The sequence below is a fragment of the Zeugodacus cucurbitae genome, chromosome X (assembly GCF_028554725.1).
Source record: "Zeugodacus cucurbitae isolate PBARC_wt_2022May chromosome X, idZeuCucr1.2, whole genome shotgun sequence".
NCBI lineage: Eukaryota > Metazoa > Arthropoda > Insecta > Diptera > Tephritidae > Zeugodacus > Zeugodacus cucurbitae.
Window position 1 is genome coordinate 28,345,804 of NC_071672.1, and position 25,558 is coordinate 28,371,361.

Here is a 25,558-nt window from a genome sequence, read left to right on the forward strand (position 1 = left end):
ATTTAAATACTATTAAGGTTTTTTGCTTGACTAGTCGAAGCATATTTGACTTATAACTAATGTTTGCAAATGTGCAACGCAGTTTACTATTAGCTTATTAAGGTTTGCTTATATTCTTGTATTATAAATCTATGTGCATTTAAAAATATGCTATGAACTAAATTTACAATTGAACATAATGTGAAATTTCATTTAGAAACATGTATGTATTTTATTTTATTTATGCCGTACACACTATGTTGTGTTGTTATATAAATTTAAATCCTTATATACTTTAACACCTATCCTTAATAAAAAATATAAATCGATAATAAATGCTCAAAAATACATATTTATACGGATATATATGTAACATGTAAAACTATGTGTTATTTGTATATATTACATGCGACAAAAACAAATTGAAATCCTTAATTAATCAGTTCAAATCTTATTCAATTTTTTATTATTGTTCTTGCCTTTATTACAAACCCACATATCTAGTTTTATATGCGAATGACAACGAAACTATCGGTTCATGGTTGGTGTTCACGTGTGTAATTTTAACGTAAAATATTTGATGAAGGGAAGTGGAAATAAAAAAAATGTTTTCCGATGACAGTATACACAACCAGCTAAAATGCTGTTCACACGATAAAACTATATACGCGCGCAAGTTCGTCTAACTACATACATTATACAATATGGTGTGATATCTTTCTTAATACTATGCTAAGGGTGTCATATGATTTGAGATTAACAATAACGCTATTTATGAATATATAATAAACGTTTCTTTTATGTAAAATGTATTAAGTATACCCTATTTTACTATTACTTGTTTCAAGTGTTTTGTAAATGTACTATGAAGGTGATTTGAGCATCTCAAAGAGCTGAAATGAGTGGCAAATTGGCTCATTACATTTATTATTTATGCGAGAAATGTATCGTTTAGCGTTCGAAATTATTGAATTTTTTTTGTTAGTTATGACTACAACTGTTGTTTTGCTATGCTTGTTGCTTAGTAAAAGAAAAGTAGAAAAGTTAAATATGTGTTAGCAAATTTTGATAAAATTATATTAAAGATTAACAGCTGGCCACAAATTGTTTATGTCATTTTTAAATTATCTTTTAATATGTATGTTGTCGGCTCCAACCGCTAGGGTTGCATAAATAATAAGCATTATAACGTAAAATTGAAAAAGATAGAACGTCATAAAATTCGAAAGCACTCAAAAAAAGTGATTTCCAGGTGCTACAATAAGTTGCTATTTTGGCATTTTCTTTTAATTATTTAATTCAATTGGCGAAAATTACATTTTTTGTTTGTTTGCATTTTGTTTAGGGGGGCTAGAACTGTGCCATAACATCCTAGAGGAACAATTACTATTATATCCGCAGGGTGTGTGGTTTCTTATTTTTAAGGGACGACTAGAATTCATGAAGGGTAATTTGGATGAAGCGCAGTATTGGTACAAAAAATCATGGAAATCACAAAACGTCTGGACACAGTTCCATCATCTCAGTTTTTGGGAGTTATTGTGGGTAAACTGGTTAGTAGTAATATATGTGTTATTTGTGTTTTGTCGGCCAATACCGTCATTCATATATTTATACAGTTGAAGTACCCTTCAAATTAGAGAGACTTTGAATTAATTTTATGAAATTTGACTTCTATTGCCAATTTAAGAGTTCGAGTTATAAAAGTTGAGCTGTATTTTCATTTATGAATAATTAAAAAATTGTTAACATGACAAGTTCATTTAAGTGGCAAGATTCACAACAGTTTTAGTTACGTTAAGCAGCTTTTTATGTCAAACTAATTGACTTATGTATGTAATAATATTTACCCTCTGTAAAGTCAAATAACTCTAAGGGCTACATTACAAACTAATTGACTTATGTATGTAATAATATTTACCGTCTGTAAAGTCAAATAACTCTAAGGGCTACATTGTCAGCATAGGCCGAAACTCCACAGCCTTGATTTTCAAGTTCCACCACCCCATCCAGAGCAAAGGGAAGAGGACACCAACTTGCGCGGTATCACTATTTACAGTCCGGAGCACATGTGCGCTACCCTACAGTTCTATGCGGTTCATGCTGAGCAGACTAGTATAAGATATAAGATGCTTAAGGTTTGCTTCGATACCAAAATCGTCGGGCGCACTAATGACCGCTTGCTTGTTAAGGGGTACAGTATAACCCATGAAGAATTAGGAGGTTTTCGTGAATTTTTTTTTAAGAAATTACTCGATCGAATATTTCGAAATTTTTGGACATAATAAGGTATAATTTCAGCTATAATCATTGGGAGAAAAACCTACGAAGTTACAGCAGGTTGAATTCTTCTTCTTCTTAACTGGCGTAGAAACCGCTTACGCGGTTATAGCCGAGTCCACAACAGTGCGCCACGCATCTCTCCTTTTGGCGGTTTGGCGCCAATTGGTAATACCAAGTGAAGACAGGTCCTTCTCCACCTGGTCCTTCCACCGGAGTGGAGGTCTCCCTCTTCCTCGGCTTCCACCAGCGGGTACTGCATCGAAAACTTTCAGAGCTGGGGCACTTTCATCCATTCGAACAACATGACCCAGCCAGCGTAGCCGCTGTCTTTTTATTCGCTGGACTATGTCTATGTCGTCGAACAACACATACAGCTCATCATTCCATCTTCTGCGGTATTCGCCGTTGCCAATGTTTAAGGGACCGTAAATCTTCCGCAAAACCTTTCTCTCGAAAACTCCTAGTGCCGTCTCATCGGATGTTGACACCGTCCACGCTTCTGCACCATAAAGTAGGACGGGAATGATGAGGGACTTGTAGAGTTTAGTTTTTGTTCGTCGAGAGAGGACTTTACTTTTCAATTGCCTACTCAGTCCATAGTAGCACCTGTTGGCAAGAGTGATTCTGCGTTGGATTTCAAGGCTGACATTATTATCGGTGTTAATGTTGGTTCCTAGGTATACGAAATTATCTACAACTTCAAAGTTATGACTGTCAACAGTGACGTGGGAGCCAAGACGCGAATGCGCTGACTGTTTGTTTGATGACAGGAGATATTTCGTCTTGTCCTCGTTCACCACCAGACCCATTCGCTTCGCTTCCTTATCCAGGCGGGAAAAAGCAGAACTAACGGCGCGGGTGTTGTTTCCGATGATATCAATATCATCGGCGTACGCCAGGAGCTGTACACTCTTGTAGAAGATTGTACCCTCTCTATTTAGCTCTGCAGCTCTTATAATTTTCTCCAGCATCAAGTTAAAGAAGTCGCACGATAGCGAGTCACCTTGTCTGAAACCTCGTTTGGTATCGAACGGCTCGGAGAGGTCCTTCCCGATCCTGACGGAGCTTTTGGTGTTGCTCAACGTCAACTTACACAGCCGTATTAGTTTTGCGGGGATACCAAATTCAGACATCGCGGCATAAAGGCAGCTCCTTTTCGTGCTGTCGAAAGCAGCTTTAAAGTCGACAAATAGATGGTGTGTGTCGATCCTTTTTTCACGGGTCTTCTCCAAGATTTGGCGCATGGTGAATATCTGGTCAGTTGTTGATTTTCCAGGTCTAAAGCCACACTGATAAGGTCCAATCAGTTTGTTGACGGTGGGCTTTAGTCTTTCACACAGTACGCTCGATAGAACCTTATAAGCGATGTTAAGGAGGCTTATCCCACGATAGTTGGCGCAGATTGTGGGGTCTCCTTTTTGTGGATTGGGCAGAGTACACTGAGATTCGAATCGTCGGGCATGCTTTCTTCCGACCATATTTCGCAAAGAAGCTGATGCATGCACCTTATCAGCTCTTCGCCGCCGTATTTGAATAGCTCGGCCGGCAATCCATCGGCCCCCGCCGCCTTGTTGTTCTTCAAGCGGGTAATTGCTATTCTAATTTCTTCACGGTCGGGCAATGGAACATCTGTTCCATCGTCGTCGATTGGGGAATCGGGTTCGCCATCTCCTGGTGTTGTACTTTCACTGCCATTCAGCATGCTGGAGAAGTGTTCCCTCCACAAACACAGTATAGTCTGGTCATCAACCACTAGATCACCGCTGGGGGTCCTACAGGAGTGTGCTCTGGTCTTGAAACCTTCAGTTAGTCGCCGGATCTTTTCGTAAAATTTTCGAGCATTACCCCTGTCGGCCAGCTTGTCAAGCTCTTCATACTCACGCATTTCTGCCTCTTTCTTTCTTTTTCTGCAAATGCGTCTCGCTTCCCTCTTCAGCTCTCGGTATCTTTCCCATCCCGCTCGTGTTGCGGTCGATCGCAACATTGCGAGGTAGGCAGTCTGTTTTCTCTCCACTGCGAGACGACAATCCTCATCATACCAGCTGTTTTTTTGGCTTTTCCGAAAGCCAATGGTTTCGGTTGCAGCTGTACGTAAGGAGTTTGATATGCCGTCCCACAGCTCCCTTATACCGAGATGCTGATGAGTGCTCTCAGAGAGCAGGAGTGCAAGTCGAGTAGAAAATCGTTCGGCTGTCGGTTGTGATTGCAGCTTCTCGATGTCGAACCTTCCTTGTGTTTGTTGACGTGTACGCTTTTCTGCACAGAGGCGGGTGCGTATCTTAGCTGCTACAAGATAGTGGTCCGAATTACGGTATCAAAACTTTGAAACGATTTTCCCCAATATGTCATTTTTAAAGTCGGTGACCAGCCTACAGGAAAAACTACAGCATCGATCGTTTTGAAATTTTGAAAAAATATTCTACATATATATAGCTCTCGAATGACGTCGAGTCCAAAAATTTCAATTACTAACAATTTTACAATAACAAATAGGTCGATTTTTTCGTCTAAAATCGTAATTTTGGCTTGAAAATGGTACCAAAAATTGAAAAATTAAAAAAAAACTCCACGTCAATTGAAAGATAAACTAATAAACTAAAGAAAGCATTTTGATTTTTTGGTTTTGGATGATCCAGCGATGCTGTAGGCTGGTCACCGCACAAGCACTTTTTTCGAGGTGCCTGCAGAGATCGACGATAAATCCGTTATTCCTCGCTATTTTTCGATAAAACTTTTTTTAAGTATCCTTCAAATGTTGTACTTTCATATAATAATAAGTAAAATTAACCTGCAGCAATAATTTTTTCTAAAAAAATTCATGAGAAAAGGTCTCTTTTCGACGAAAAAAACCTTACCTTAAACAACTCACTTGTTTTTATTGGAGTTCTATACATTTATTTACTTTACAGTTGCTACTTATTCTATATACAAATTTCCTTTATTATATATTCAGTTTGAAGCTGGACTGGCGGGAGGCGAAATTGTACGCCAGCTATTTAGTGGAGCACAGCAAATGGTCTCGTACGATTTACTCCTATCAGCAAGCGGCTGTAATGCTAATGAACGATGATCTCGACGACAATGAGCTGGAAACTGTTGAGTCTCTAATGCATGATACACCCAAGTATAAGCAAAGGATCGCCGGAAAATCACTACCTATGGAGAAATTCATTTGTAAGAAGGTGGCGCGATATTTTGCGCAAAATCATTACCTCTGTCTTCCAGCTGTTGAGCTGATGTTTGTCTGGAACGCATTCAAAGTGCTTAGCAAAAATTATCAGCTAGCTGACGCTCAATGCTCAAGCATTGTGTTTTTTATTACGTGGCGCTTGCTATCGACAAATGAAGCAGCCATTCCTCGCATTGCAGTAAGATTTTAATCGAATCATTTATAAAATTATTCCAACATTAACCCTGTCATCTTTTAAAGAGATCTTGAAGCGTGCATAAACTTGCAAAGTCAAATCAAAGAAGACACATATTTGATGGCCTACGCCTGCGTGGAATCGGGACTGGTGCATGCAGACGAACAAAATTATGAATTGGCTATCACCACAATTGAGGAAGCGAAGTAAGTATATTTTATTATACCATTAACGACAATAAACGACAACGCTGCACTATATTTTTTATCATAATTCGAGTAAAATAATATGCTTTTGAGCTTTAACCCAAATATTCTAATGAGTATATTAACAAAAAAAATTGTATTATATAATTGCAGGAAGAAATACACTGGCTTTTCGCTGGAGTCACGCTTACATTTCCGCATACATGGTGCGCTTATGGAATTTAAGGAAAAACTGAACTTTAAACATTAAGTTGGAAAATTGAAATAAACATATTTATGGAGATTTGGTTAAAAAATTAAATACACATATTTTAAATTATTTTTACTACAACGTACGCGCAAATGACGATACACGCGATTTCCCAAGTTCTACTGGACCTTTTCACCTGAACATTTTGAGGTTGGTATTTTTTATACTCTCGCAACAAAGTTGCTAAAGAGAGTATTATAGTTTTGTTGACATAACGGTGGTTTGTAACACCCAAAACTAAACGAGTTATATATAGGGTTATGTATACCAAAGTGATCAGGATGAAGAGTGTAGTTCAAATCCGGATGTCTGTCTGTCCGTCCGTCTGTGCAAGTTGTAACTTGAGTAAAAATTAAGATATCTTGATGAATATGACTTGGAACACTTGTTTCTTGGCACCATAGGAAGGTTGCTTTCGAAGATGAGCAAAATCGGACTGCCACGCCCACAAAATGGCGAAAACCGAAAACACATAAATGTCATAAATAAAGCTATGGAAATAAAATTGGGTCCAAAGGATTGTTCTAGGAAGGGGCATATTTGGATGTAATTTTTTTGGGAAAATGGGCATGGCACCGCCCCCTTATAAATTTTTTGTACATATCTCGTAAACTACTAAAGCTATATCAACGAAATTCTCTCCCATACAAAAGTTATGTTGAAAACGACTCAAAATGCTTTAATTAAGTAAGGGATAACACCAGAAACCTAAATTTTATTTATAAAGAATGTACAGAAAAATTTAAGTGGGTGTGGCTACTACTCGACCAATATCAATGACATTTGGTTTATAATATTTTCCTTGCATCCCAATGATATGTTGTGAAAATAGGCCAAACGCCTACTTCCTATATACCAGAACTTTGAAGTCAACGTGAATAGTATACTTAACAATATGTAAAGTACGCACTAGTGAACATATCGGAACAGAACTTTGCATAAATACTGCATTTATAGTGTAGCAGCCCCTTTCTAAAAAGCGAAATCGGACCATAGGTTTTCAAAGCCCCATATATCGAACAAGAGGACCTCGGTGCTTCTAACCTAATATTAGGGTTTCCAACTTTCAATGGACTTTATACCATATATATGGCGAATATGTGGGTCAAAATATCTATTATATAATATTAATTAAATAAATTGCGAGAGTATAAAATGTTCGGTCACAACCGAACTTAGCCCTTCCTTACTTGTTAAATTTTTATTTTGTTTTGTATTATTTATTTTTATTTATATATTTTTTTTTTAATTTATGTTTAAATTTTTATTTATATATTTTTTTAAATTTATGTTTAAATTTTTATTTTTATATTTTTTTGTTTTATTTGACTTTGTTTATTCAATAATTTTTGTTTTACATTCCTGTAATGTTAATGAATAAATGATAAAAAAATTTTATTACAACACTTTAAAAATGACTTGAAATTCATGCCTCTAACACCAGAATACCCCCTAAAAATGAATTATTCGAATTATCAGCTAAACGGCCACACACATTTGGTGAATTGTGCGTTCCTATGTTAGTCAATAGCATGTCTGAAAAAAATTTTATGAATCCTTTTCTGTCATTACAACTACAAATTTGTGTTGCGCTTGCGGAGTACTTCACATGCGATAAAAAACAATGTAATCGAGTAGGCATTATTTACTATAATTAGTAATTTATATTTTATATGTGTATATATATAAAATTATTTAAATAGTTTTAAGGTTTTTTGCTTGGCTAGTCGAAGCATATTTGACTTATAACTAATGTTTGCAAATGTGCAACGCAGTTTACTATTAGCTTATTAAGGTTTGCTTTATTCATGTATTATAAATCTATGTGCATTTAAAAATATGCTATGAACTAAATTTACAATTGAACATAATGTGAAATTTCATTTAGAAACATGTATGTATTTTATTTTATTTATGCCGTACACACTATGTTGTGTTGTTATATAAATTTAAATCCTTATATACTTTGATACCTATCCTTAATAAAAAATATAAATCGATAATAAATGCTCAAAAATACATATTTATACGGATATATATGTAACATGTAAAACTATGTGTTATTTGTATATATTACATGCGACAAAAACAAATTGAAATCCTTAATTAATCAGTTCAAATCTTATTCAATTTTTTATTATTGTTCTTGCCTTTATTACAAACCCTCATATCTAGTTTTATATGCGAATGACAACGAAACTATCGGTTCATGGTTGGTGTTCACGTGTGTAATTTTAACGTAAAATATTTGATGAAGGGAAGTGGAAATAAAAAAAATGTTTTCCGATGACAGTATACACAACCAGCTAAAATGCTGTTCACACGATAAAACTATATACGCGCGCAAGTTCGTCTAACTACATACATTATACAATATGGTGTGATATCTTTCTTAATACTATGCTAAGGGTGTCATATGATTTGAGATTAACAATAACGCTATTTATGAATATATAATAAACGTTTCTTTTATGTAAAATGTATTAAGTATACCCTATTTTACTATTACTTGTTTCAAGTGTTTTGTAAATGTACTATGAAGGTGATTTGAGCATCTCAAAGAGCTGAAATGAGTGGCAAATTGGCTCATTACATTTATTATTTATGCGAGAAATGTATCGTTTAGCGTTCGAAATTATTGAATTTTTTTTGTTAGTTATGACTACAACTGTTGTTTTGCTATGCTTGTTGCTTAGTAAAAGAAAAGTAGAAAAGTTAAATATGTGTTAGCAAATTTTGATAAAATTATATTAAAGATTAACAGCTGGCCACAAATTGTTTATGTCATTTTTAAATTATCTTTTAATATGTATGTTGTCGGCTCCAACCGCTAGGGTTGCATAAATAATAAGCATTATAACGTAAAATTGAAAAAGATAGAACGTCATAAAATTCGAAAGCACTCAAAAAAAGTGATTTCCAGGTGCTACAATAAGTTGCTATTTTGGCATTTTCTTTTAATTATTTAATTCAATTGGCGAAAATTACATTTTTTGTTTGTTTGCATTTTGTTTAGGGGGGCTAGAACTGTGCCATAACATCCTAGAGGAACAATTACTATTATATCCGCAGGGTGTGTGGTTTCTTATTTTTAAGGGACGACTAGAATTCATGAAGGGTAATTTGGATGAAGCGCAGTATTGGTACAAAAAATCATGGAAATCACAAAACGTCTGGACACAGTTCCATCATCTCAGTTTTTGGGAGTTATTGTGGGTAAACTGGTTAGTAGTAATATATGTGTTATTTGTGTTTTGTCGGCCAATACCGTCATTCATATATTTATACAGTTGAAGTACCCTTCAAATTAGAGAGACTTTGAATTAATTTTATGAAATTTGACTTCTATTGCCAATTTAAGAGTTCGAGTTATAAAAGTTGAGCTGTATTTTCATTTATGAATAATTAAAAAATTGTTAACATGACAAGTTCATTTAAGTGGCAAGATTCACAACAGTTTTAGTTACGTTAAGCAGCTTTTTATGTCAAACTAATTGACTTATGTATGTAATAATATTTACCCTCTGTAAAGTCAAATAACTCTAAGGGCTACATTACAAACTAATTGACTTATGTATGTAATAATATTTACCGTCTGTAAAGTCAAATAACTCTAAGGGCTACATTGTCAGCATAGGCCGAAACTCCACAGCCTTGATTTTCAAGTTCCACCACCCCATCCAGAGCAAAGGGAAGAGGACACCAACTTGCGCGGTATCACTATTTACAGTCCGGAGCACATGTGCGCTACCCTACAGTTCTATGCGGTTCATGCTGAGCAGACTAGTATAAGATATAAGATGCTTAAGGTTTGCTTCGATACCAAAATCGTCGGGCGCACTAATGACCGCTTGCTTGTTAAGGGGTACAGTATAACCCATGAAGAATTAGGAGGTTTTCGTGAATTTTTTTTTAAGAAATTACTCGATCGAATATTTCGAAATTTTTGGACATAATAAGGTATAATTTCAGCTATAATCATTGGGAGAAAAACCTACGAAGTTACAGCAGGTTGAATTCTTCTTCTTCTTAACTGGCGTAGAAACCGCTTACGCGGTTATAGCCGAGTCCACAACAGTGCGCCACGCATCTCTCCTTTTGGCGGTTTGGCGCCAATTGGTAATACCAAGTGAAGACAGGTCCTTCTCCACCTGGTCCTTCCACCGGAGTGGAGGTCTCCCTCTTCCTCGGCTTCCACCAGCGGGTACTGCATCGAAAACTTTCAGAGCTGGGGCACTTTCATCCATTCGAACAACATGACCCAGCCAGCGTAGCCGCTGTCTTTTTATTCGCTGGACTATGTCTATGTCGTCGAACAACACATACAGCTCATCATTCCATCTTCTGCGGTATTCGCCGTTGCCAATGTTTAAGGGACCGTAAATCTTCCGCAAAACCTTTCTCTCGAAAACTCCTAGTGCCGTCTCATCGGATGTTGACACCGTCCACGCTTCTGCACCATAAAGTAGGACGGGAATGATGAGGGACTTGTAGAGTTTAGTTTTTGTTCGTCGAGAGAGGACTTTACTTTTCAATTGCCTACTCAGTCCATAGTAGCACCTGTTGGCAAGAGTGATTCTGCGTTGGATTTCAAGGCTGACATTATTATCGGTGTTAATGTTGGTTCCTAGGTATACGAAATTATCTACAACTTCAAAGTTATGACTGTCAACAGTGACGTGGGAGCCAAGACGCGAATGCGCTGACTGTTTGTTTGATGACAGGAGATATTTCGTCTTGTCCTCGTTCACCACCAGACCCATTCGCTTCGCTTCCTTATCCAGGCGGGAAAAAGCAGAACTAACGGCGCGGGTGTTGTTTCCGATGATATCAATATCATCGGCGTACGCCAGGAGCTGTACACTCTTGTAGAAGATTGTACCCTCTCTATTTAGCTCTGCAGCTCTTATAATTTTCTCCAGCATCAAGTTAAAGAAGTCGCACGATAGCGAGTCACCTTGTCTGAAACCTCGTTTGGTATCGAACGGCTCGGAGAGGTCCTTCCCGATCCTGACGGAGCTTTTGGTGTTGCTCAACGTCAACTTACACAGCCGTATTAGTTTTGCGGGGATACCAAATTCAGACATCGCGGCATAAAGGCAGCTCCTTTTCGTGCTGTCGAAAGCAGCTTTAAAGTCGACAAATAGATGGTGTGTGTCGATCCTTTTTTCACGGGTCTTCTCCAAGATTTGGCGCATGGTGAATATCTGGTCAGTTGTTGATTTTCCAGGTCTAAAGCCACACTGATAAGGTCCAATCAGTTTGTTGACGGTGGGCTTTAGTCTTTCACACAGTACGCTCGATAGAACCTTATAAGCGATGTTAAGGAGGCTTATCCCACGATAGTTGGCGCAGATTGTGGGGTCTCCTTTTTGTGGATTGGGCAGAGTACACTGAGATTCGAATCGTCGGGCATGCTTTCTTCCGACCATATTTCGCAAAGAAGCTGATGCATGCACCTTATCAGCTCTTCGCCGCCGTATTTGAATAGCTCGGCCGGCAATCCATCGGCCCCCGCCGCCTTGTTGTTCTTCAAGCGGGTAATTGCTATTCTAATTTCTTCACGGTCGGGCAATGGAACATCTGTTCCATCGTCGTCGATTGGGGAATCGGGTTCGCCATCTCCTGGTGTTGTACTTTCACTGCCATTCAGCATGCTGGAGAAGTGTTCCCTCCACAAACACAGTATAGTCTGGTCATCAACCACTAGATCACCGCTGGGGGTCCTACAGGAGTGTGCTCTGGTCTTGAAACCTTCAGTTAGTCGCCGGATCTTTTCGTAAAATTTTCGAGCATTACCCCTGTCGGCCAGCTTGTCAAGCTCTTCATACTCACGCATTTCTGCCTCTTTCTTTCTTTTTCTGCAAATGCGTCTCGCTTCCCTCTTCAGCTCTCGGTATCTTTCCCATCCCGCTCGTGTTGCGGTCGATCGCAACATTGCGAGGTAGGCAGTCTGTTTTCTCTCCACTGCGAGACGACAATCCTCATCATACCAGCTGTTTTTTTGGCTTATAATTTTGCGCAAAATCATTACCTCTGTCTTCCAGCTGTTGAGCTGATGTTTGTCTGGAACGCATTCAAAGTGCTTAGCAAAAATTATCAGCTAGCTGACGCTCAATGCTCAAGCATTGTGTTTTTTATTACGTGGCGCTTGCTATCGACAAATGAAGCAGCCATTCCTCGCATTGCAGTAAGATTTTAATCGAATCATTTATAAAATTATTCCAACATTAACCCTGTCATCTTTTAAAGAGATCTTGAAGCGTGCATAAACTTGCAAAGTCAAATCAAAGAAGACACATATTTGATGGCCTACGCCTGCGTGGAATCGGGACTGGTGCATGCAGACGAACAAAATTATGAATTGGCTATCACCACAATTGAGGAAGCGAAGTAAGTATATTTTATTATACCATTAACGACAATAAACGACAACGCTGCACTATATTTTTTATCATAATTCGAGTAAAATAATATGCTTTTGAGCTTTAACCCAAATATTCTAATGAGTATATTAACAAAAAAAATTGTATTATATAATTGCAGGAAGAAATACACTGGCTTTTCGCTGGAGTCACGCTTACATTTCCGCATACATGGTGCGCTTATGGAATTTAAGGAAAAACTGAACTTTAAACATTAAGTTGGAAAATTGAAATAAACATATTTATGGAGATTTGGTTAAAAAATTAAATACACATATTTTAAATTATTTTTACTACAACGTACGCGCAAATGACGATACACGCGATTTCCCAAGTTCTACTGGACCTTTTCACCTGAACATTTTGAGGTTGGTATTTTTTATACTCTCGCAACAAAGTTGCTAAAGAGAGTATTATAGTTTTGTTGACATAACGGTGGTTTGTAACACCCAAAACTAAACGAGTTATATATAGGGTTATGTATACCAAAGTGATCAGGATGAAGAGTGTAGTTCAAATCCGGATGTCTGTCTGTCCGTCCGTCTGTGCAAGTTGTAACTTGAGTAAAAATTAAGATATCTTGATGAATATGACTTGGAACACTTGTTTCTTGGCACCATAGGAAGGTTGCTTTCGAAGATGAGCAAAATCGGACTGCCACGCCCACAAAATGGCGAAAACCGAAAACACATAAATGTCATAAATAAAGCTATGGAAATAAAATTGGGTCCAAAGGATTGTTCTAGGAAGGGGCATATTTGGATGTAATTTTTTTGGGAAAATGGGCATGGCACCGCCCCCTTATAAATTTTTTGTACATATCTCGTAAACTACTAAAGCTATATCAACGAAATTCTCTCCCATACAAAAGTTATGTTGAAAACGACTCAAAATGCTTTAATTAAGTAAGGGATAACACCAGAAACCTAAATTTTATTTATAAAGAATGTACAGAAAAATTTAAGTGGGTGTGGCTACTACTCGACCAATATCAATGACATTTGGTTTATAATATTTTCCTTGCATCCCAATGATATGTTGTGAAAATAGGCCAAACGCCTACTTCCTATATACCAGAACTTTGAAGTCAACGTGAATAGTATACTTAACAATATGTAAAGTACGCACTAGTGAACATATCGGAACAGAACTTTGCATAAATACTGCATTTATAGTGTAGCAGCCCCTTTCTAAAAAGCGAAATCGGACCATAGGTTTTCAAAGCCCCATATATCGAACAAGAGGACCTCGGTGCTTCTAACCTAATATTAGGGTTTCCAACTTTCAATGGACTTTATACCATATATATGGCGAATATGTGGGTCAAAATATCTATTATATAATATTAATTAAATAAATTGCGAGAGTATAAAATGTTCGGTCACAACCGAACTTAGCCCTTCCTTACTTGTTAAATTTTTATTTTGTTTTGTATTATTTATTTTTATTTATATATTTTTTTTTTAATTTATGTTTAAATTTTTATTTATATATTTTTTTAAATTTATGTTTAAATTTTTATTTTTATATTTTTTTGTTTTATTTGACTTTGTTTATTCAATAATTTTTGTTTTACATTCCTGTAATGTTAATGAATAAATGATAAAAAAATTTTATTACAACACTTTAAAAATGACTTGAAATTCATGCCTCTAACACCAGAATACCCCCTAAAAATGAATTATTCGAATTATCAGCTAAACGGCCACACACATTTGGTGAATTGTGCGTTCCTATGTTAGTCAATAGCATGTCTGAAAAAAATTTTATGAATCCTTTTCTGTCATTACAACTACAAATTTGTGTTGCGCTTGCGGAGTACTTCACATGCGATAAAAAACAATGTAATCGAGTAGGCATTATTTACTATAATTAGTAATTTATATTTTATATGTGTATATATATAAAATTATTTAAATAGTTTTAAGGTTTTTTGCTTGGCTAGTCGAAGCATATTTGACTTATAACTAATGTTTGCAAATGTGCAACGCAGTTTACTATTAGCTTATTAAGGTTTGCTTTATTCATGTATTATAAATCTATGTGCATTTAAAAATATGCTATGAACTAAATTTACAATTGAACATAATGTGAAATTTCATTTAGAAACATGTATGTATTTTATTTTATTTATGCCGTACACACTATGTTGTGTTGTTATATAAATTTAAATCCTTATATACTTTGATACCTATCCTTAATAAAAAATATAAATCGATAATAAATGCTCAAAAATACATATTTATACGGATATATATGTAACATGTAAAACTATGTGTTATTTGTATATATTACATGCGACAAAAACAAATTGAAATCCTTAATTAATCAGTTCAAATCTTATTCAATTTTTTATTATTGTTCTTGCCTTTATTACAAACCCTCATATCTAGTTTTATATGCGAATGACAACGAAACTATCGGTTCATGGTTGGTGTTCACGTGTGTAATTTTAACGTAAAATATTTGATGAAGGGAAGTGGAAATAAAAAAAATGTTTTCCGATGACAGTATACACAACCAGCTAAAATGCTGTTCACACGATAAAACTATATACGCGCGCAAGTTCGTCTAACTACATACATTATACAATATGGTGTGATATCTTTCTTAATACTATGCTAAGGGTGTCATATGATTTGAGATTAACAATAACGCTATTTATGAATATATAATAAACGTTTCTTTTATGTAAAATGTATTAAGTATACCCTATTTTACTATTACTTGTTTCAAGTGTTTTGTAAATGTACTATGAAGGTGATTTGAGCATCTCAAAGAGCTGAAATGAGTGGCAAATTGGCTCATTACATTTATTATTTATGCGAGAAATGTATCGTTTAGCGTTCGAAATTATTGAATTTTTTTTGTTAGTTATGACTACAACTGTTGTTTTGCTATGCTTGTTGCTTAGTAAAAGAAAAGTAGAAAAGTTAAATATGTGTTAGCAAATTTTGATAAAATTATATTAAAGATTAACAGCTGGCCACAAATTGTTTATGTAATTTTTAAATTATCTTTTAATATGTATGTTGTCGGCTCCAACCGTTAGGGTTGCATAAATAATAAGCATTATAACGCAAAATTGAAAAAGATAGAACGTCATAAAATTCGAAAGCACTCAAAAAAAAGTGATTTCCAGGTGCTACAATAAGTTGCTATTTTGGCATTTTCTTTTAATTATTTAATTCAATTGGCGAAAATTACATTTTTTGTTTGTTTGCATTTTGTTTAGGGGGGCTAGAACTGTGCCATAACATCCTAGAGGAACAATTACTATTATATCCGCAGGGTGTGTGGTTTCTTTTTTTTAAGGGACGACTAGAATTCATGAAGGGTAATTTGGATGAAGCGCAGTATTGGTACAAAAAATCATGGAAATCACAAAACGTCTGGACACAGTTCCATCATCTCAGTTTTTGGGAGTTATTGTGGGTAAACTGGTTAGTAGTAATATATGTGTTATTTGTGTTTTGTCGGCCAATACCGTCATTCGTATATTTATACAGTTGAAGTACCCTTCAAATTAGAGAGACTTTGAATTAATTTTATGAAATTTGACTTCTATTGCCAATTTAAGAGTTCGAGTTATAAAAGTTGAGCTGTATTTTCATTTATGAATAATTAACAAATTGTTAACATGACAAGTTCATTTAAGTGGCAAGATTCACAACAGTTTTAGTTACGTTAAGCAGCTTTTTATGTCAAACTAATTGACTTATGTATGTAATAATATTTACCGTCTGTAAAGTCAAATAACTCTAAGGGCTACATTACAAACTAATTGACTTATGTATGTAATAATATTTACCGTCTGTAAAGTCAAATAACTCTAAGGGCTACATTGTCAGCATAGGCCGAAACTCCACAGCCTTGATTTTCAAGTTCCACCACCCCATCCAGAGCAAAGGGAAGAGAACACCAACTTGCGCGGTATCACTATTTACAGTCCGGAGCACATGTGCGCTACCCTACAGTTCTATGCGGTTCATGCTGAGCAGACTAGTATAAGATATAAGATGCTTAAGGTTTGCTTCGATACCAAAATCGTCGGGCGCACTAGAAGAATTAGGAATTTTTTTTTAAGAAATTACTCGATCGAATATTTCGAAATTTTTGGACATAATAAGGTATAATTTCAGCTATAATCATTGGGAGAAAAACCTACGAAGTTACAGCAGGTTGAATAACGGTATCAAAACTTTGAAACGATTTTCCCCAATATGTCATTTTTAAAGTCGGTGACCAGCCTACAGGAAAAACTACAGCATCGATCGTTTTGAAATTTTGAACAAATATTCTACATATATATAGCTCTCGAATGTCGAGTACAAAAATTTCAATTACTAACGATTTTACAATAACAAATAGGTCGATTTTTTCGTCTAAAATCGTAATTTTGGCTTGAAAATGGTACCAAAAATTGAAAAATTAAAAAAAAACTCCACGTCAATTGAAAGATAAACTAATAAACTAAAGAAAGCATTTTGATTTTTTGGTTTTGGATGATCCAGCGATGCTGTAGGCTGGTCACCGCACAAGCACTTTTTTCGAGGTGCCTGCAGAGATCGACGATAAATCCGTTATTCCTCGCTATTTTTCGATAAAACTTTTTTTAAGTATCCTTCAAATGTTGTACTTTCATATAATAATAAGTAAAATTAACCTGCAGCAATAATTTTTTCTAAAAAAATTCATGAGAAAAGGTCTCTTTTCGACGAAAAAAACCTTACCTTAAACAACTCACTTGTTTTTATTGGAGTTCTATACATTTATTTACTTTACAGTTGCTACTTATTCTATATACAAATTTCCTTTATTATATATTCAGTTTGAAGCTGGACTGGCGGGAGGCGAAATTGTACGCCAGCTATTTAGTGGAGCACAGCAAATGGTCTCGTACGATTTACTCCTATCAGCAAGCGGCTGTAATGCTAATGAACGATGATCTCGACGACAATGAGCTGGAAACCGTTGAGTCTCTAATGCATGATACACCCAAGTATAAGCAAAGGATCGCCGGAAAATCACTACCTATGGAGAAATTCATTTGTAAGAAGGTGGCGCGATATTTTGCGCAAAATCATTACCTCTGTCTTCCAGCTGTTGAGCTGATGTTTGTCTGGAAAGCATTCAAAGTGCTTAGCAAAAATTATCAGCTAGCTGACGGTATTTTTCGCTTAATCGAACGCAAAATGGCACAGTTGGGCCATAAAAACGGGAGTGATATTTATGCATATGATAATCAAGCATTGTGTTTTTTATTACGTGGCGCTTGCTATCGACAAATGAAGCAGCCATTCCTCGCATTGCAGTAAGATTTTAATCGAATCATTTATAAAATTATTCCAACATTAACCCTGTCATCTTTTAAAGAGATCTTGAAGCGTGCATGAACTTGCAAAGTCAAATCAAAGAAGACACATATTTGATGGCCTACGCCTGCGTGGAATCGGGACTGGTGCATGCAGACGAACAAAATTATGAATTGGCTATCACCACAATTGAGGAAGCGAAGTAAGTATATTTTATTATACCATTAACGACAATAAACGACAACTCTGCACTATATTTTTTATCATAATTCGAGTAAAATAATATGCTTTTGAGCTTTAACCCAAATATTCTAATGAGTATATTAACAAAAAAAATTGTATTATATAATTACAGGAAGAAATACACTGGCTTTTCGCTGGAGTCACGCTTACATTTCCGCATACATGGTGCGCTTATGGAATTTAAGGAAAAACTGAACTTTAAACATTAAGTTGGAAACTTGAAATAAACATATTTATGGAGATTTGGTTAAAAAATTAAATACACATATTTTAAATTATTTTTACTACAACGTACGCGCAAATGACGATACACGCGATTTCCCAAGTTCTACTGGACCTTTTCACCTGAACATTTTGAGGTTGGTATTTTTTATACTCTCGCAACAAAGTTGCTAAAGAGAGTATTATAGTTTTGTTGACATAACGGTGGTTTGTAACACCCAAAACTAAACGAGTTATATATAGGGTTATGTATACCAAAGTGATCAGGATGAAGAGTGTAGTTCAAATCCGGATGTCTGTCTGTCCGTCCGTCTGTGCAAGTTGTAACTTGAGTAAAAATTAAGATATCTTGATGAATATGACTTGGAACACTTGTTTCTTGGCACCATAGGAAGGTTGCTTTCGAAGATGAGCAAAATCGGACTGCCACGCCCACAAAATGGCGAAAACCGAAAACACATAAATGTCATAAATAAAGCTATGGAAATAAAATTGGGTCCAAAGGATTGTTCTAGGAAGGGGCATATTTGGATGTAATTTTTTTGGGAAAATGGGCATGGCACCGCCCCCTTATAAATTTTTTGTACATATCTCGTAAACTACTAAAGCTATATCAACGAAATTCTCTCCCATACAAAAGTTATGTTGAAAACGACTCAAAATGCTTTAATTAAGTAAGGGATAACACCAGAAACCTAAATTTTATTTATAAAGAATGTACAGAAAAATTTAAGTGGGTGTGGCTACTACTCGACCAATATCAATGACATTTGGTTTATAATATTTTCCTTGCATCCCAATGATATGTTGTGAAAATGGGCCAAACGCCTACTTCCTATATACCAGAACTTTGAAGTCAACGTGAATAGTATACTTAACAATATGTAAAGTACGCACTAGTGAACATATCGGAACAGAACTTTGCATAAATACTGCATTTATAGTGTAGCAGCCCCTTTCTAAAAAGCGAAATCGGACCATAGGTTTTCAAAGCCCCATATATCGAACAAGAGGACCTCGGTGCTTCTAACCTAATATTAGGGTTTCCAACTTTCAATGGACTTTATACCATATATATGGCGAATATGTGGGTCAAAATATCTATTATATAATATTAATTAAATAAATTGCGAGAGTATAAAATGTTCGGTCACAACCGAACTTAGCCCTTCCTTACTTGTTAAATTTTTATTTTGTTTTGTATTATTTATTTTTATTTATATATTTTTTTTTTAATTTATGTTTAAATTTTTATTTATATATTTTTTTAAATTTATGTTTAAATTTTTATTTTTATATTTTTTTGTTTTATTTGACTTTGTTTATTCAATAATTTTTGTTTTACATTCCTGTAATGTTAATGAATAAATGATAAAAAAATTTTATTACAACACTTTAAAAATGACTTGAAATTCATGCCTCTAACACCAGAATACCCCCTAAAAATGAATTATTCGAATTATCAGCTAAACGGCCACACACATTTGGTGAATTGTGCGTTCCTATGTTAGTCAATAGCATGTCTGAAAAAAATTTTATGAATCCTTTTCTGTCATTACAACTACAAATTTGTGTTGCGCTTGCGGAGTACTTCACATGCGATAAAAAACAATGTAATCGAGTAGGCATTATTTACTATAATTAGTAATTTATATTTTATATGTGTATATATATAAAATTATTTAAATAGTTTTAAGGTTTTTTGCTTGGCTAGTCGAAGCATATTTGACTTATAACTAATGTTTGCAAATGTGCAACGCAGTTTACTATTAGCTTATTAAGGTTTGCTTTATTCATGTATTATAAATCTATGTGCATTTAAAAATATGCTATGAACTAAATTTACAATTGAACATAATGTGAAATTTCATTTAGAAACATGTATGTATTTTATTTTATTTATGCCGTACACACTATGTTGTGTTGTTATATAAATTTAAATCCTTATATACTTTGATACCTATCCTTAATAAAAAATATAAATCGATAATAAATGCTCAAAAATACATATTTATACGGATATATATGTAACATGTAAAACTATGTGTTATTTGTATATATTACATGCGACAAAAACAAATTGAAATCCTTAATTAATCAGTTCAAATCTTATTCAATTTTTTATTATTGTTCTTGCCTTTATTACAAACCCTCATATCTAGTTTTATATGCGAATGACAACGAAACTATCGGTTCATGGTTGGTGTTCACGTGTGTAATTTTAACGTAAAATATTTGATGAAGGGAAGTGGAAATAAAAAAAATGTTTTCCGATGACAGTATACACAACCAGCTAAAATGCTGTTCACACGATAAAACTATATACGCGCGCAAGTTCGTCTAACTACATACATTATACAATATGGTGTGATATCTTTCTTAATACTATGCTAAGGGTGTCATATGATTTGAGATTAACAATAACGCTATTTATGAATATATAATAAACGTTTCTTTTATGTAAAATGTATTAAGTATACCCTATTTTACTATTACTTGTTTCAAGTGTTTTGTAAATGTACTATGAAGGTGATTTGAGCATCTCAAAGAGCTGAAATGAGTGGCAAATTGGCTCATTACATTTATTATTTATGCGAGAAATGTATCGTTTAGCGTTCGAAATTATTGAATTTTTTTTGTTAGTTATGACTACAACTGTTGTTTTGCTATGCTTGTTGCTTAGTAAAAGAAAAGTAGAAAAGTTAAATATGTGTTAGCAAATTTTGATAAAATTATATTAAAGATTAACAGCTGGCCACAAATTGTTTATGTAATTTTTAAATTATCTTTTAATATGTATGTTGTCGGCTCCAACCGTTAGGGTTGCATAAATAATAAGCATTATAACGCAAAATTGAAAAAGATAGAACGTCATAAAATTCGAAAGCACTCAAAAAAAAGTGATTTCCAGGTGCTACAATAAGTTGCTATTTTGGCATTTTCTTTTAATTATTTAATTCAATTGGCGAAAATTACATTTTTTGTTTGTTTGCATTTTGTTTAGGGGGGCTAGAACTGTGCCATAACATCCTAGAGGAACAATTACTATTATATCCGCAGGGTGTGTGGTTTCTTTTTTTTAAGGGACGACTAGAATTCATGAAGGGTAATTTGGATGAAGCGCAGTATTGGTACAAAAAATCATGGAAATCACAAAACGTCTGGACACAGTTCCATCATCTCAGTTTTTGGGAGTTATTGTGGGTAAACTGGTTAGTAGTAATATATGTGTTATTTGTGTTTTGTCGGCCAATACCGTCATTCGTATATTTATACAGTTGAAGTACCCTTCAAATTAGAGAGACTTTGAATTAATTTTATGAAATTTGACTTCTATTGCCAATTTAAGAGTTCGAGTTATAAAAGTTGAGCTGTATTTTCATTTATGAATAATTAACAAATTGTTAACATGACAAGTTCATTTAAGTGGCAAGATTCACAACAGTTTTAGTTACGTTAAGCAGCTTTTTATGTCAAACTAATTGACTTATGTATGTAATAATATTTACCGTCTGTAAAGTCAAATAACTCTAAGGGCTACATTACAAACTAATTGACTTATGTATGTAATAATATTTACCGTCTGTAAAGTCAAATAACTCTAAGGGCTACATTGTCAGCATAGGCCGAAACTCCACAGCCTTGATTTTCAAGTTCCACCACCCCATCCAGAGCAAAGGGAAGAGAACACCAACTTGCGCGGTATCACTATTTACAGTCCGGAGCACATGTGCGCTACCCTACAGTTCTATGCGGTTCATGCTGAGCAGACTAGTATAAGATATAAGATGCTTAAGGTTTGCTTCGATACCAAAATCGTCGGGCGCACTAGAAGAATTAGGAGGTTTTCGTGAATTTTTTTTTAAGAAATTACTCGATCGAATATTTCGAAATTTTTGGACATAATAAGGTATAATTTCAGCTATAATCATTGGGAGAAAAACCTAGGAAGTTACAGCAGGTTGAATAACGGTATCAAAACTTTGAAACGATTTTCCCCAATATGCCATTTTTAAAGTCGGTGACCAGCCTACAGGAAAAACTACAGCATCGATCGTTTTGAAATTTTGAACAAATATTCTACATATATATAGCTCTCGAATGTCGAGTACAAAAATTTCAATTACTAACGATTTTACAATAACAAATAGGTCGATTTTTTCGTCTAAAATCGTAATTTTGGCTTGAAAATGGTACCAAAAATTGAAAAATTAAAAAAAACTCCACGTCAATTGAAAGATAAACTAATAAACTAAAGAAAGCATTTTGATTTTTTGGTTTTGGATGATCCAGCGATGCTGTAGGCTGGTCACCGCACAAGCACTTTTTTCGAGGTGCCTGCAGAGATCGACGATAAATCCGTTATTCCTCGCTATTTTTCGATAAAACTTTTTTTAAGTATCCTTCAAATGTTGTACTTTCATATAATAATAAGTAAAATTAACCTGCAGCAATAATTTTTTCTAAAAAAATTCATGAGAAAAGGTCTCTTTTCGACGAAAAAAACCTTACCTTAAACAACTCACTTGTTTTTATTGGAGTTCTATACATTTATTTACTTTACAGTTGCTACTTATTCTATATACAAATTTCCTTTATTATATATTCAGTTTGAAGCTGGACTGGCGGGAGGCGAAATTGTACGCCAGCTATTTAGTGGAGCACAGCAAATGGTCTCGTACGATTTACTCCTATCAGCAAGCGGCTGTAATGCTAATGAACGATGATCTCGACGACAATGAGCTGGAAACCGTTGAGTCTCTAATGCATGATACACCCAAGTATAAGCAAAGGATCGCCGGAAAATCACTACCTATGGAGAAATTCATTTGTAAGAAGGTGGCGCGATATTTTGCGCAAAATCATTACCTCTGTCTTCCAGCTGTTGAGCTGATGTTTGTCTGGAAAGCATTCAAAGTGCTTAGCAAAAATTATCAGCTAGCTGACGGTATTTTTCGCTTAATCGAACGCAAAATGGCACAGTTGGGCCATAAAAACGGGAGTGATATTTATGCATATGATAATCAAGCATTGTGTTTTTTATTACGTGGCGCTTGCTATCGACAAATGAAGCAGCCATTCCTCGCATTGCAGTAAGATTTTAATCGAATCATTTATAAAATTATTCCAACATTAACCCTGTCATCTTTTAAAGAGATCTTGAAGCGTGCATGAACTTGCAAAGTCAAATCAAAGAAGACACATATTTGATGGCCTACGCCTGCGTGGAATCGGGACTGGTGCATGCAGACGAACAAAATTATGAATTGGCTATCACCACAATTGAGGAAGCGAAGTAAGTATATTTTATTATACCATTAACGACAATAAACGACAACTCTGCACTATATTTTTTATCATAATTCGAGTAAAATAATATGCTTTTGAGCTTTAACCCAAATATTCTAATGAGTATATTAACAAAAAAAATTGTATTATATAATTACAGGAAGAAATACACTGGCTTTTCGCTGGAGTCACGCTTACATTTCCGCATACATGGTGCGCTTATGGAATTTAAGGAAAAACTGAACTTTAAACATTAAGTTGGAAACTTGAAATAAACATATTTATGGAGATTTGGTTAAAAAATTAAATACACATATTTTAAATTATTTTTACTACAACGTACGCGCAAATGACGATACACGCGATTTCCCAAGTTCTACTGGACCTTTTCACCTGAACATTTTGAGGTTGGTATTTTTTATACTCTCGCAACAAAGTTGCTAAAGAGAGTATTATAGTTTTGTTGACATAACGGTGGTTTGTAACACCCAAAACTAAACGAGTTATATATAGGGTTATGTATACCAAAGTGATCAGGATGAAGAGTGTAGTTCAAATCCGGATGTCTGTCTGTCCGTCCGTCTGTGCAAGTTGTAACTTGAGTAAAAATTAAGATATCTTGATGAATATGACTTGGAACACTTGTTTCTTGGCACCATAGGAAGGTTGCTTTCGAAGATGAGCAAAATCGGACTGCCACGCCCACAAAATGGCGAAAACCGAAAACACATAAATGTCATAAATAAAGCTATGGAAATAAAATTGGGTCCAAAGGATTGTTCTAGGAAGGGGCATATTTGGATGTAATTTTTTTGGGAAAATGGGCATGGCACCGCCCCTTTATAAATTTTTTGTACATATCTCGTAAACTACTAAAGCTATATCAACGAAATTCTCTCCCATACAAAAGTTATGTTGAAAACGACTCAAAATGCTTTAATTAAGTAAGGGATAACACCAGAAACCTAAATTTTATTTATAAAGAATGTACAGAAAAATTTAAGTGGGTGTGGCTACTACTCGACCAATATCAATGACATTTGGTTTATAATATTTTCCTTGCATCCCAATGATATGTTGTGAAAATAGGCCAAACGCCTACTTCCTATATACCAGAACTTTGAAGTCAACGTGAATAGTATACTTAACAATATGTAAAGTACGCACTAGTGAACATATCGGAACAGAACTTTGCATAAATACTGCATTTATAGTGTAGCAGTCCCTTTCTAAAAAGCGAAATCGGACCATAGGTTTTCAAAGCCCCATATATCGAACAAGAGGACCTCGGTGCTTCTAACCTAATATTAGGGTTTCCAACTTTCAATGGACTTTATACCATATATATGACGAATATGTGGGTCAAAATATCTATTATATAATATTAATTAAATAAATTGCGAGAGTATAAAATGTTCGGTCACAACCGAACTTAGCCCTTCCTTACTTGTTAAATTTTTATTTTGTTTTGTATTATTTATTTTTATTTATATATTTTTTTTTAATTTATGTTTAAATTTTTATTTATATATTTTTTTAAATTTATGTTTAAATTTTTATTTTTATATTTTTTCGTTTTATTTGACTTTGTTTATTCAATGATTTTTGTTTTACATTCCTGTAATGTTAATGAATAAATGATAAAAAAATTTTATTACAACACTTTAAAAATGACTTGAAATTCATGCCTCTAACACCAGCTAAACGGCCACACACATTTGGGGAATTGTGCGTTCCCATGTTAGTCAATAGCATGTCTGAAAAAATTTTTATGAATCCTTTTCTGTCATTACAACTACAAATTTGTGTTGCGCTTGCGGAGTACTTCACATGCGATAAAAAACAATGTAATCGAGTAGGCATTATTTACTATAATTAGTAATTTATATTTTATATGTGTATATATATAAAATTATTTAAATAGTTTTAAGGTTTTTTGCTTGGCTAGTCGAAGCATACTATATACGCGCGCAAGTTCGTC

The 25,558-nt window shown here is 34.6% G+C and overlaps 4 protein-coding genes and 1 long non-coding RNA gene across 6 annotated transcripts; 4 read left to right on the forward strand and 1 right to left on the reverse strand.

The window, feature by feature from the left end:
• Positions 1-1,231: 1,231 nt before the first annotated feature.
• On the forward strand, positions 1,232-6,134 carry LOC128923056 (tetratricopeptide repeat protein 39A-like). 2 transcript variants are annotated; one of them, XM_054235426.1, is made up of 3 exons: positions 1,232-1,532; positions 5,216-5,630; positions 5,693-5,834. In XM_054235426.1, the coding sequence occupies exons 1-3, from the start codon at positions 1,420-1,422 to the stop codon at positions 5,699-5,701; spliced, it is 537 nt and encodes a 178-aa protein (XP_054091401.1). In that variant the 5' UTR covers positions 1,232-1,419; the 3' UTR covers positions 5,702-5,834. The 2 variants fall into 2 exon arrangements, with proteins under 2 accessions (XP_054091401.1, XP_054091402.1); XM_054235427.1 differs by lacking the exon at positions 1,232-1,532 and adding an exon at positions 5,987-6,134 and having other exon boundaries at positions 5,489-5,630; positions 5,693-5,833.
• Positions 6,135-12,103: 5,969 nt separating this feature from the next.
• LOC128923061 (tetratricopeptide repeat protein 39B-like) lies at positions 12,104-15,092 on the forward strand. The gene is made up of 3 exons (XM_054235430.1): positions 12,104-12,273; positions 12,336-12,476; positions 12,630-15,092. Exons 1-3 carry the CDS (start codon positions 12,248-12,250, stop codon positions 12,724-12,726), a joined length of 264 nt encoding a protein of 87 aa, XP_054091405.1. The 5' UTR covers positions 12,104-12,247; the 3' UTR covers positions 12,727-15,092.
• A 502-nt stretch (positions 15,093-15,594) lies between these two features.
• Positions 15,595-18,943, forward strand: LOC128923059 (tetratricopeptide repeat protein 39B-like). The gene is made up of 4 exons (XM_054235428.1): positions 15,595-15,951; positions 17,340-17,822; positions 17,885-18,025; positions 18,179-18,943. Exons 1-4 carry the CDS (start codon positions 15,839-15,841, stop codon positions 18,273-18,275), a joined length of 834 nt encoding a protein of 277 aa, XP_054091403.1. The 5' UTR covers positions 15,595-15,838; the 3' UTR covers positions 18,276-18,943.
• Positions 18,944-21,143: 2,200 nt separating this feature from the next.
• LOC128923060 (tetratricopeptide repeat protein 39B-like) lies at positions 21,144-24,786 on the forward strand. Its single transcript, XM_054235429.1, has 4 exons — positions 21,144-21,500; positions 22,899-23,381; positions 23,444-23,584; positions 23,738-24,786. Exons 1-4 carry the CDS (start codon positions 21,388-21,390, stop codon positions 23,832-23,834), a joined length of 834 nt encoding a protein of 277 aa, XP_054091404.1. The 5' UTR covers positions 21,144-21,387; the 3' UTR covers positions 23,835-24,786.
• LOC128923062 (uncharacterized) lies at positions 21,850-23,293 on the reverse strand. The gene is made up of 2 exons (XR_008472142.1): positions 23,158-23,293; positions 21,850-23,101 (listed from the first exon to the last, which is right to left on the reverse strand). It is a non-coding gene; the product is annotated as an uncharacterized LOC128923062 (long non-coding RNA).
• Positions 24,787-25,558: the final 772 nt, after the last annotated feature.